At 47.9% G+C, this 12936-nt stretch overlaps 1 protein-coding gene across 2 annotated transcripts in view; it reads left to right on the top strand.

The window, feature by feature from the left end:
• The first annotated feature begins 10414 nt into the window (after positions 1 to 10414).
• Positions 10415 to 12936, top strand: part of csnk1a1 (casein kinase 1, alpha 1) — a 122439-nt gene continuing 119917 nt past the window's right edge. For both annotated transcript variants that reach the window (XM_056297919.1, XM_056297849.1), the window contains exons 1-2: positions 10415 to 11169; positions 11458 to 11564. In XM_056297919.1, coding sequence (XP_056153894.1) covers positions 11047 to 11169; positions 11458 to 11564 — 230 coding nt within the window. In that variant the 5' untranslated portion in view covers positions 10415 to 11046. The remainder of the gene's footprint in view (positions 11170 to 11457; positions 11565 to 12936) is intronic.

Raw genomic sequence — 12936 nt, 5'->3', positions numbered from 1 at the left:
TAGGGAAGAATAAATGACACACGCGTTCGTGTAGTCAGTGAAAGAAATTGTCCGTCTCTTCTTTCCTGCAGTTTCCTCATTGGTGACCCCGATGTTTGTCTGCTGGACGTTTCCAGAGACAAATCTTTATGAACATGACGACTATGCAGTTTCTCTCAAGCCGCCGGAGTTCTGGGAGTGGTCAGCCTCGGCTTGGTTCGCCCAGACAGAAGCGCAGTTCAACGGCAACCAGAGTGGTGAGCCTCCTCACAAATCCTCCGCAGCAGGATAAATACGAGACACTCAAGGCTAACCTGTTGAAAACTTTTGAACTTTCTGACACTGAGCGGGCCAGCCGGCTCTTCTCTCTACAAGGTCTCGGTGACAGTAAGCCGTCTGGACTTAAGGACGGGATGCTGGATCTCCTGGAAGAGCACAAGCCCGGCTTCCTCTTCATCCAACTGTTTCTGTGACAGCTGCCTTCTCAGGTACGGGCTGAACATCGCCACCACTGACTGTCGTGCCCTGGCCGAGGAGGCGGGTAAATGTTTCCTGGCTGGTCAACAGCACTGCGCCGCCGCGTTTTTTCCCGCCCAAACATTTTCATCACTGCCTGGAGACACAACAGTCGCCGCCGCCCGAAGCAGCAGCTCCTCCACGGCGGTAGGATCACAGCCGGTGTTTTTACTACGCAAAGGCTGGACCCAAGGCGGGAAACGCCGGGGCCGGCGCTCAGTAGCGGCCATGTGCGTCGGCCGAACTGGCAGGCTGCTTTTCATCAGACTCCATTTCTGAACGGCGGTTCCTGTGCGACACAGAGGAGCGTCCTGCCCGCATCGAGAGTAGACATCCTGTCCTGGGGATATGCCCCCCCCCCATGGAAGCCGCTAACGGCAGCCTCATCCGCACTTATGGTACTAGGTATGTGGAGCTGTGTTTCGGAGGACAGCGGTTCGGATTTCCTATGCGCCTATGGGCCGCTGGTGGATGTCAAAAACCGCCGCTTGATCGACGCTGTCAATTGCTGCTCGTATGCGTCGTGTACTCTCAGTGAAGCGGACTCCATTAGACTGTCTAGCATGCTCTCCACCGCAGACGATTTTCTCCGGCTTCTTGCTGAGTTTCCGGTCCTCACGCAGCCTACCTTCTCGTCTTCCAACTGCAAGCACGGAGTGGAGCACCACGTCGCCACCACTGGCCCACCAGTCTATGCTCGGGCTCGGTTCCTCAACCTGGCCAAGCTCACAGCCGCCAGGGAGGAGTTCGAGAATATGGAGCGTCGCGGCATCATTCGCCGCTCCAGCAGTCCGTGGGCTTCACCCCTCCACATCGTCCCGAAGCCTGGCGGCGGGTGGCGCCCGTGCGGTGATTACCGCCGACTCAACAATACAACAACACCGGACTGCTACCCAGTCCCACACATCCAGGATTTTCCCGCCCACCTGGCTGGAAAGGTCGTTTTTTCCAAAGTGGACCACGTTCGTGAATACCATCAGGTGCCCGTCCACCCACTGGATGTCCCCTAAACGGCGGGGATCACCCCATTTGGACTGTTCCGAGTTCCTGCGCATGCCGTTCAGCCTCAAGAACGCCGCGCAGACATTCCAGCGCCTCATGGATTCGGTGCTACGGGACCTGCCTTTTGTTTTCATCGATCTAGACGACATCCTCATCACCGGCACCTCCAAAGCGGAACACCTGTCCCACCTCCAGACTCTTTTCGAGCGGCTCAGCCAGCACGGACTGATCGTCAGTCCAGTCAAGTGCCAGTTTGGGCTGACAACCATCGATTTCCTCGGACACCGAGTCACCAAAGATGGGGCGCTACCCCTCCCGTCAAAGGTGGACGCCATCGTGAACTTACCGCGACCGCTCCTCGACATGGTGAACTTTTACCACGGCTTTATCCCCCGAGCTGATTGTCGTGTATCTACAGGATAACGGAATTATACAAGGATCAAGTGCATCTTGGTCTTCCTCTTTTATTTGCTAGACCGTAGTAACATTACAAAACTACTGCGTTAAGCAGGCACGGAAACACATGAGTGACCCTCGTGCTCTGTCCTCTTCCAAGGGTACATTTATGCAACATACACAACCAATAGACATCGAGGGTCAGAGGACAAACATAAAATACATTTACTGCAAATAAAAACGTTTGCTTTCGTGTGTATCTCCATACACTACACTCCTCCCCTGAAATCTGTTGTACATTTACAGTACAACATTTAATTTATTTATTTATTTTTACATCTTTTCAACATGACATTGTTATAACAACAACTGGGTTCTCACAGATTTAATCTATCAGGCAGCTTCACATGCCGCTGCGGCCTCTGGACACCCTCTGCAACTGAGGAGGGAGCAGCATCACTGGATCCTTGCTGCACAACCCTCTTAGTGGATTCTGGAACATTTACAGGCATTGCTACACATGCATGTGATACATTTGGAACAACCCTCAGATCATCACCAGATTCATCTGACACATTACAGTTCTCAATCTCAGTATTGACCATTTGATTGACATGTCTCTTGTACACCTTCCCATACACTTTCACAAGATATGTGACAGGACCAAGTGCCTTTACAATGCACCCAGGCACCCATTTAACACCTTCTCCTCCCCTGTGGTTACGGACCAACACCTTCTGTTTTGGTAGGAAGTGTCTGACTTGTGCCAACTTATCTGCTTGCTTGGCCTGTTGACTGTCCTGTCTCTGTTGAATGGACTCTGTGAAGTTAGGTTTGGTGGGAGACAACCTGGTTTTGAATTGACGTCTGAGAAGCAATCCTGCAGGTGTTTTCCCTGTAGTAGACGGTGGTGTACTCCTATAACAGAATAGGAAAGTGTGTATGCAGTGCTGCAACGTCATGTTGCTACTCTTTCCCTTTTCAAGAGCTGTTTTCAGGTTCTGCACCAAACGCTCTGCAGCCCAGTTAGAAGCTGGGTGGTAAGGACAACTCTTAATGTGTTTCACCACATTTTTTTTCAGGAATGTTTCAAACTCAGCAGATACAAATTGTGGTCCATTATCAGACACAAGTTCGTCTGGAAGACCCCAAGTGGCAAAGTATCCCCTCAAAACTTCTATGGTCTTTTCAGATGTAGTGCTACTCATCAAAGCTACTTCTGGCCAATAGCTATCAGTGACAACTAGGAAGTTGAACGTTCCCTTCTGAGCATAATCTGTGTATCCTCTGCCAAGGACGGTTAGACCAGCTCCAATTGTGAACAGGAGCTGTGGCGGGTTGGTGTCTGTTTAACTGGCATGTATGGCAACTGTTTACCAGTGACTCTATGTCAGAATCAAGGTTTGGCCACCAAAAGTGACTGCGGGCTAATGCCTTCATCTTTACCATTCCCTGGCGATTTTCATGCAGTTCACGTAACATCTGTGGTCTTAACACCTCTAGTATGATTACCCAGAAACCCCACATCACGCAGTCAGATTCAACAGTCAGTTCAGTGTTTCTTATGGAGTATGGCCTTAACTCATCTTCATTCAAATGCTTTGGCCAACCATTCAATGTGAAGTGCTTCACTCTCTGTAGTACTGCATCAGTCTTTGTCTGTTTTGCAATCTCTTGTGAGGACACTGGCACTTTATCCAAGAATGAGACCCTAAACACAGAACTATAATCTGAGTCTGCCTCTTGAGTCTGTAGTGGTAACCGCGATAATGCATCCGCATTTGCATGTTGTAAGGATGGCTTGTAACGTATGTCATACTGGTATGCTGCTGAAATTAATGACCATCTCTGCAGCCTAGCTGCTGCCAGTGTAGGCCCTCCAGTCTTGGGCCCTAGTATCTTTAGCAGTTGTTTGTGGTCTGTAAGCAGAGTAAACTTTTGTCCATACAGATAGTAATTAAACTTGGTCACCCCAAAGATGATACTAAGTGCTTCTTTCTCTATCTGAGAATAGTTGACTTCTGTTTTAGTGAGTGTCCTACACACGTAGGCTATAGGTTTCTCACTGTTGTCTGGAAACTGATGTGAAATCACGACACCTATGCCGTAAGGCGAAGCATCACATGCCAAAATTACAGGCGGTTTAGGATCCTAATGTGTAAGCACTGGCGCGGCTACAAGCTGTGCTTTAGTATGCTCAAACGCCTCTTGACATTTTCTTGTCCAATCCCACTCTTTATCTTTATGTAGGAGCTCAGTCATAGGCTTAATCTTGCTGGACAGGTTTGGTATACATTTGCCATAGTAATTGAGCATGGCTAAGTACGACCTCAATTCTGTCACATTTTTCGGCATGGGAGCTTTGTCAATAGTCTCAGTTTTCTCTTTAATTGGGCGCACACCCTCGTCATCAATTACATGCCCGAGGTAGGCCACACTGTTCCGAAAGAAGGCGCATTTCTCTTTGTTAAGCCTCAGCCCATGTTCTTCCAGTCTCTGTAACACTTGCTTAAGATTGCACAGATGTGCGATGGTATCTGTTCCTGTTATCAAAATATCGTCTAAGTAGCATACTACGCCATCAAAGCCCTTGTAATACTTCATCCATAGTGCGCTGGAAAATAGCGGGCGCGCTAGCGACCCCATATGGCAAGCGGTTGCATACATAGAGACCTCTGTGTGTATTGATGGTGAGAAATGGCTTACTTTTCTCATCCATGTCGAGCTGAGTGTAGGCCTGCGTCAAGTCAAGTTTAACGAAATGCTTTCCACCTGCCAAAGTGCAGAATAAATCCTGCGGTTTTGAAAGTGGGTACTGATCTACATCAAGCCACTGATTTACCGTCACCTTATAATCTCCGCAAATGCGCACTGATCCATCTTTTTTTCGGAACGCACACTAGCGGTCCTGTCCACGACCACTCGATGGCCAGAAGCTGTCCCACTGTCATCGACAACGTCCACTGACATAGCCCGGGCATTCATCAGGACCTGGGTCGCCCGGTTCGGCACCCCATCTGACCTCTTCTCGGACCAGGGCTCATAGTTTGCATCTGATCTCTGGAACGCAGTCGCAGAGAGCATGGGGTGATGCTCCACTGCACCACCGCATACAACCCACAGGCCAATGGGTTGTGCGAGCAGTTTCATCGCTCTTCGGGCCAATCTCAAGGATAGCTGAGTCGACAGGCTCCCGTGGGTCATGCTGGGCCTCAGGACCGTCCCTAAGGAGGACCTCCAGTCCTTGTCTGCTGAACTGGTTTACGGACAGCCACTGCAGGTCCCCAGGCATTTCATCCCCAACACCACAGCTCCCTGGTCTGCAGCCCATCAATGGACCATGCTCCTGGATAACGCCAGAGCTTTGGCACCGGTCTCCACTTCGCAACACAGCCTCCCACAGTCTCATATCCCCACAAGTCTGCAGTCGGCAGAATATGTATTCATCCGCCACGATGCCCACCATGGACCCCTGCAGCCTCCCTACAAATGGCTGTTCCGTGTCCTGGAGACTAGGAACAAGCACTTTGTCGTGGACGTCGCCAGTAAGCCAGAGCGCATTTCCATGGATCGCCTCAAACCGGCTACCCTGCCCCCACCTCCGACAAGGCCCCTAGGGTTCCTCCACCCCCTGCCCTACCCCCACGCCATCACAGGCTCCTTAAGGCCCCTCCTGTAGGCACCCCGGCCTCCGCACCTGTTTGGCAAAGCTGTTGCGGCCGGGCCATCTGCCCCCCTCCACGTTGACTTTTTTTAATTATGATGAATTCTGGGAGGACATATGTAGTGGACTATTCATAGATACCATGTGACGTCACTGTGTTTTAGCGCCGCCATTTTTGTGTCCGGGTCACAGCTGCACAACCACTACTGCCAGAGTAGACTAGTTGTGATTCTAGAGTCTCTAGAATAAAAAAAAAGTTCATACAATATGCCCGGGATATGTATTCTCCGATTCTGTTTGAGATATTCATGGACAGGATCTCAAGGCTCAGCCAAGGTGAGGAGTGTGTCCATTTTGGGAACCTCAGAATTGCATCTCTGCTCTTTGCAGGTGATGTGGTTTTGTTGGCTTCATCAGAATGCGACCTCCAGCAAGCACTGGTGCGGTTTGCAGCTGAGTGTGAAATGGCTGGGATGAGAGAGTCAGCACCTCCAAGTTTGAGGCCATGGTTCTCTACTGGAAAATGGTGGATTGCTCCCTCCGGGTTGGGGATGAGTTGTTGACTCAAGTGAAGGAGTTCAAGTATCTTGAGGTCTTGTTCACGAGTGAGGGACGGATGGAGCGGGAGATTGACAGACGGATTGGTGCAGCATCAGCAGGAATGCGGACGTTGTACCGGACCATTGTGGCGAAGAAGGAGCTCAGCCGGGAGGCAAAGGTCTCAATTTACCAGTCAATCTTCGTTCCAATCCTCAGCTATGGTCATGAGCTTTGGGTAGTGACCAAAAGGGTGAGATTGAGGATACAAGTGGCTGAAATGAGTTTCCTCCGTAGGGTGTCTGGGCTCAGCCTTAGAGATAGGGTGAGGAGCTCGGACATCCAGAGGGAGGTTGGAGTACAGCCGCTGCTTCTTTGTATCGAAAGGAGCCAGTTGAGATGGTTCGGGCATCTGATTAGGATGCCTCCTGGGCGCCTTCCTCCTCCCAGTTGGGAGGAGACCCCGCAGTAGACCCAGAACGCGTTGGAGGGACTGCATGTCCAATCTGGCCTGGGAACGCCTTGGAATCCCCCAGGAGGAGCTGGAGGGCGTTGCTGGGGAGAGGGAGGTCTGGAGTGCCCTACTTAGCTTGCTGCCACCATGACCCGACCCTGGAAAAGCGGCTGAATATGAGAGATGAGAGGTTGGTCAATATCTTAATGGTATGCACACATGTAATATTCTACCATTCTTGCCTCTCTGTCTGCTTAGGAAGAAAAAATGACAACCCCATGAGCTTTGAGCCCTGATAATGTACCCAGCCTGTTTACACACACTTCAGCTGGACAGCAGCAGAAAAACATCTATGCCAACAGTAGGTTTGAGCATACCCAGCAGATGAAATGGAAAAGGACTGAGACTTTGGCCCCTAGCAGTGACACTGACCATGAGACTGTGGCCCCTTCCAGCACCAGCGATGACACCGACAACACCATGGGAGTACACGCAGACTGTGAGGACAATTACTCTCAAGCCACTCATAGCCCAGGCATCGTGGAACCATGCTCAAATGCAACCTGCAAAGCTACAGTCAAAGCATTAACAAATGACCGTGCTCGACTTAGATCAGAGGTTCATAGCCTAAAGGACAAAGTTAGTCTGCTTTCTTTTAAGGAAGAGGCATTTAAAGGGAATGATGAAATGTTACAGGAACTCACAGGCCTTCCAAACTATGCTAAATTAATGGTTGTCTTTAGCTTTCTTTCGGGATTTCTGAAAGCTAGTCCAAGACTGACTCAGTGAAAATCTTAGCATCTTCAACTCTGCCACCTCCAGCTCTGACAGGAGGCGGAGCTGGAGGTGGCAGAGTTGAAGATGCTAAGATTTTCATTGGGAGTGACGAAGAAGGACAGGATTAGGAATGATTACATTAGAGGGACCGCTCAAGGTGGACGGTTTGGAGACAAAGCAAGAGAGGCAAGATTGGGACGGTTTGGACATTTGTGGAGAAGAGTTGCTGGGTATATTGGGAGAAGGATGCTGAATATAGTGCTGCCAGGGAAGAGGATAAGAGGAGGGCCAAAGAGGAGGTTTATGGATGTGGTGAGAGAAGACATGCAGGTCGCTGGTGTGACAGAGGAAGATGCAGAAGACAGGAAGACATGGAAATGACTGATCCGCCGTGGCAACCCCTAACGGGAGCAGCCGAAAGTAGTAGTAGTAGTAGTGTCCAAGACTGACTCCCTTTCATAGCTTTCTGTTAACACTGATGAGAATGAGGCTCAATTCACCGCTGTATTTTTTGTCTTATTTATTTCGTATGTCTAAGACAAGTGTTGCCAGAATATTTAATAGTACATTAGATGTCATGCATGTTGGACTGTCATCACTTATATTTTGACCATCAAAAGAACAAATTCAGGTCAGTCTGCCCATCTATTTCAGGGATAATTATAGCAACTGCACTTCTATCATTGACTGTTTTGAAATATGTATAGAGAAGCCAAAGAATTCGAGAGCTTGTGCACAGACATGCTCTCAGTACAAGCATCACAACACTGTAAAATACCTGATATGAATAACGCCACAGGGTGTTATATCCTTTGAGTCAAATGGCTGGGGTGGATGCACAAGTGACAAGCACATCACAGAAAATTGTGGATATCTTGAGAAATTGTCACCAGGAGATGTCATTCTTGCAGATAGAGGCTTCAATGCCAAAGATACGGTTGGCCTGTATTGTGCACAGTTGAAAATACCAGCATTCACCAAAGGCAAGCAGCAACTGCATCCACTGGAACTAGAAGCAACAATGGGACTGGCTGCCATCAGGATCCATGTGGAAAGAGTCACCGGCCTGGTCAGGAGCAAGTACACCATCCTTCAGACCACCATCCCACTGTCTCTCTACCAAGCAGCCACTTAAGGACAACCTGCCGCCCTTGACAAGATGGTAACCGTTTGCTGTGCTCTTTGTAATATTTGCCCATCTGTGGTCCCCACAGAATAGACAGGCAGTGGTTGCATGTAAAATGTAAAACTGACACATCAAGGTAATAAATGTGACCTTTACTGCAACCTGTGGACTTATTGTATTTGGCTTTAAATAAACCAACAGTAATAGAGTTTACTTTTAATACAAAAGTAACCTTAACGTCTCCAGTAGTACATCATTCATTTCATAATGTCTCCTACCATTTAAAAGAGTAACTACTATGTAGGGGTTAGAAATCATAAGTTGTCTGCCATCTATATGCTATGTTATATAATTATATATAATTATTTTCTGTACAATCTACGGTATTTGCATGTGTTCAGTGATGTCAGATGAATGCGTACAGACCATAAAGACAAAAGAAAAAACAGCAACAGTAGATCAGGGGCCTCATAACATTTATTCCAATTACAGCATCCAAGGGGCAGGAGCCGGAGTCACTCGGACACAAATATGGCGGCGGGCATTTCGGAAGTGACGTATTTGGTACCATGAATATGGGCAGAGTTCACCATAATCAGTTGGCGTTCTGGGTTAGGTAGACACAGGCCCTTTAAGAAAGGGTTTCTGGGTTGACAGGGTTGAGCTAGGCGGAGGATGGTTGGAGCAGCGCCATGTTGTTGATGATGGTGATTTTGTACGGAAGAATAAATGATACACGCGTTCGTGTAGTCAGTGAGAGAAATTGCCCGTCTGTACTTTCCTGCAATTTCCACATGCTACTGTTATGTGGTTTAAGTCTGTTCTGAGAAGGGGCCTGCAGCACGGGGTAGGAGTAGATAGAGGGGAGCAGGATATGGGTAAATGGGATTTGGGGATGTTAAAATATGGAAAAATATCATAGAGTCTTTCAACTGTAATTGTTCAGTTCGATTTGTTTTCCTTGGGGAAAAAAATATATAAAAAGAAATATCATTGCGTGAAAAGCTTAAAACAATAGATGGCGCCAGAGGACCAGCTAACAATTGAATAATGCTCAGAGCAGCCTACAGAAACGATTATACACGCACTGTCATAAAGTTCCTTGTTGCACACATCTTAAAATACTTTCCTAATACTGTCCATTGTACATTCATAGATCAGACTGAATAAGACATTATTTGAAAATGGCGAGTTGGTGATAGTATAGAAACCACAACCTGTAATGTGATGCACTCCAAGCGGTTGTGATAGTATTGTAGCGAATTCGGGGGGCAGCATGTTACAGTATAGAAACCACCATCTGTAATGTGATGCACACTAACTGGTTGTGATAGTATAGAAACCACCATCTGTAATGTGATGCACACCAAGCGGTTGTGATTGTATAGAAGCCACCATCTGTAATGTGATGCACACCAACTGGTTGTGATAGTATAGAAACCACCATCTGTAATGTGATGCACACCAAGCGGTTGTGATTGTATAGAAACCACCATCTGTAATGTGATGCACACCAAGTGGTTGTGATAGTATAGAAACCACCATCTGTGATGTGATGCACACCAAGCGGCTGTGATAGTATAGAAACCACCATGTGTGATGTGATGCACACTAACTGGTTGTGATAGTATAGAAACCACCATCTGTGATGTGATGCCCACCAAGCGGCTGTGATAGTATAGAAACCACCATCTGTGATGTGATGCACACCAACTGGTTGTGATAGTATAGAAACCACCATCTGTAATGTGATGCACACCAACTGGTTGTGATAATATAGAAACCACCATCTGTAATGTGATGCACACTAACTGGCTGTGATAGTATGGAAAACACCATCTGTGATGTGATGCACAGCAAGCGGCTGTGTAGACAGTGAGCTGTGGCAGTATAGGAAACGGTGACGTCGGCTCGCAGCCACAGAGGTAGCAGAGCGCGCGCCCGTGGCGGCTGTCCCGTGCGTGCTCGGTGTTGCTAAAATGGCTTAGTTAGCTAATCGTTCCGAGCGGAAGCGAGCAGAAAATCTGGCAGAGAGAAGATGGCGGCTGAGAGTGTTGCGCTCTGAAAAGACGGCCTTGACCCCTAAAGTTCGTCGAATAACACTCTCCAAGGACCACGCAGTCTAAAACAAGCAAGCAGAACCAGGAGGCGGCTAATAAGTAGCGTCGTTACCGTCAGACGCGGAGAGGGCTCGACCATTTTTCCGCCGTTGTCTTTATCGCCAGCCTGTGCTAACCGTAGCTAGCGCTAGCTAGCTAGCCGCTACTTCGAGGCATTGGCTTGTTTTACGGCTCCGAAAACCTTGTCGGATTCGTGTCGGGGTGAAATGTCGATTTAAGCGAGTTTTCTCTTCCGTCGAGGCGGCGTCATCTGTATGAATACCTTTTTGCTGGACCGTGAGCGAAGCTAGTAGAAGAAGACTCCTCTTTTCCAGCTGGCTTACAACGACGAGGCATTGTTGGAGCTAGCTAGCCGCGAGCCCGGTCGTCCGCACTGCCGCGTCCGTGTCTGCATGGTGAGCTAACGCTGGGCCGGCTTGTCCTACAGCGCATTTCCTAAAGTACATCGAGCGGCGGTTGGGATTTGGTGGAGATTATGGCGAGCAGCAGTGGCTCCAAAGCCGAGTTCATAGTAGGGGGAAAGTACAAGCTTGTCAGAAAAATCGGATCCGGATCTTTCGGCGACATATACCTGGCCATCAACATCACAAATGGGGAGGTACGTATGGCTTTCAGTAGGTATTATCTTGTCCAACTCGGTACTGGTCTTCGTAACGAGACGCAGTTGTGGCTTACGCGGAGAAAAGGGGGCAACTTCGGATCCCTTTATCCGACGAGGTGAATACGTGTCTATGAATTTGTGTCATGTGTTTAGTAACAGTTGCCAGCAGTCATTCAGTGTCCTGCTGACATTAATGAGAAGGCCGACATGTCAGCGACCGACAGAAGAGCAACTTGTGCAGTGCCAGAGGATCCCTAACCGCTTTTACGCGTCTTTGTTTTGCAGGAGGTAGCGGTAAAGTTGGAATCACAGAAAGCTAGACATCCGCAATTACTATACGAAAGCAAGCTGTACAAAATCCTACAAGGAGGCGTCGGGATTCCACATATAAGGTAAATAATAGTCCACACACCAACAGATTGTACAGCAGATCCCTGGGATATGGTTACGCGCCGTCGGCCATACTTGCTCATTTCCCACATATCATCTGATACACTGGATGCTCTCGCAAACGGCAAGATGCCCCGAATCACAGGCGGCAGCTACCTTGCTCCCTAACTAACCAAGGGAAGCCTCGTCCCTATCTCTCTCTGTCACTCTGCTGTGGTGTCATCAGCTGTCGCTTACTAAACTTGGGCCTTGTGTACTGCATTGCATCGTTTCGGGTTTTGAATACGTGTTCAGTTCGGTGTCAAACTACCACAACAACGACCCAGGTGAAGCTGCTGTGTATGGAAATGGCCGCCCTCTTGTTGTGTTTGCTCCCAACATGTCTTCCCTGTTAGAAAATGGCGGCGGAGTAAAACAGCTAAAACAACTCCCACGGCTTTACGTTAGCGCTGCTTTCTAAGCCTGCCTCGGGATTAACCTGGCCTCACCGCACTATGCCACCCATGTCGGCGAGCGTGTGTGCTTTACTAATTACTCTGCACGGCAGAGTGAATGAATGAACGATGATTTATTTCCAACGTGTAAACAAGCAGGATATAACGTACAGATGAGCCATTGCCAATAGTCTGAAGTAACCGACAAATCCACACGTCAGACTGGGCGAACAGATCTGCATATGCATCAGATTCTTTGGTACGTAGGAGGAAGTCTACACTTCTCTTCCCTACCCCGTCTCACCTACTCTTGAGTTAACTCAGCTACTATACATTAGTATAGTAGCTGAATTAGTATACTGTGGAGTATAGAGTATAGAGTTACGCTGCCCGCCACTTGGCATGAACAGAATTAAGTGATAGATGAGAGAAACAGACATAATATCATACAGAAAAAGCCGCTTTTTCCACAAATTGGAAGACAATGAATTTAATTATTTGGGTTGCACGCATGGCTCATCAGATATAACTGAAAAATACAGTACGAGTAAGAAAGTAAAATTGGGATAAGCAGATTTCTAGGAAAGAATGTCTATACTATATACACATGGTCTCTTAAGAATCTGATTGTACAAAGTGCACTCTGGTTTCCAGTAGTGAAAAACTACAAATATAAAAAATCCAGGTCTAGATAATATCTCAATGATTTCAGTGTTTAAAGAAAAACCACTACGGAAAACTGCACACATGATTTGAAATGTTCTCTCTCTCTCTCTCTCTCTCTCTCTCTCTCTCTCTCTCTCTCTCTGTATAGATATAAAATCCAGTGATTCAAGTAAATTCCTTGTAAGACAGTACAAGCCTGTTTCATGCCATAAGCAATCATCAGCTGTCAATTTATTATTTGTTGAGCACTTTTCCTACTGTTGAGTGTTTCTTG

This window comes from Lampris incognitus, chromosome 1 (assembly GCF_029633865.1).
Source record: "Lampris incognitus isolate fLamInc1 chromosome 1, fLamInc1.hap2, whole genome shotgun sequence".
Lineage (NCBI taxonomy): Eukaryota > Metazoa > Chordata > Actinopteri > Lampriformes > Lampridae > Lampris > Lampris incognitus.
The sequence above is the reverse complement of the archived record's forward strand: the minus strand, read 5'-3'. Positions and strand labels throughout refer to the sequence as shown.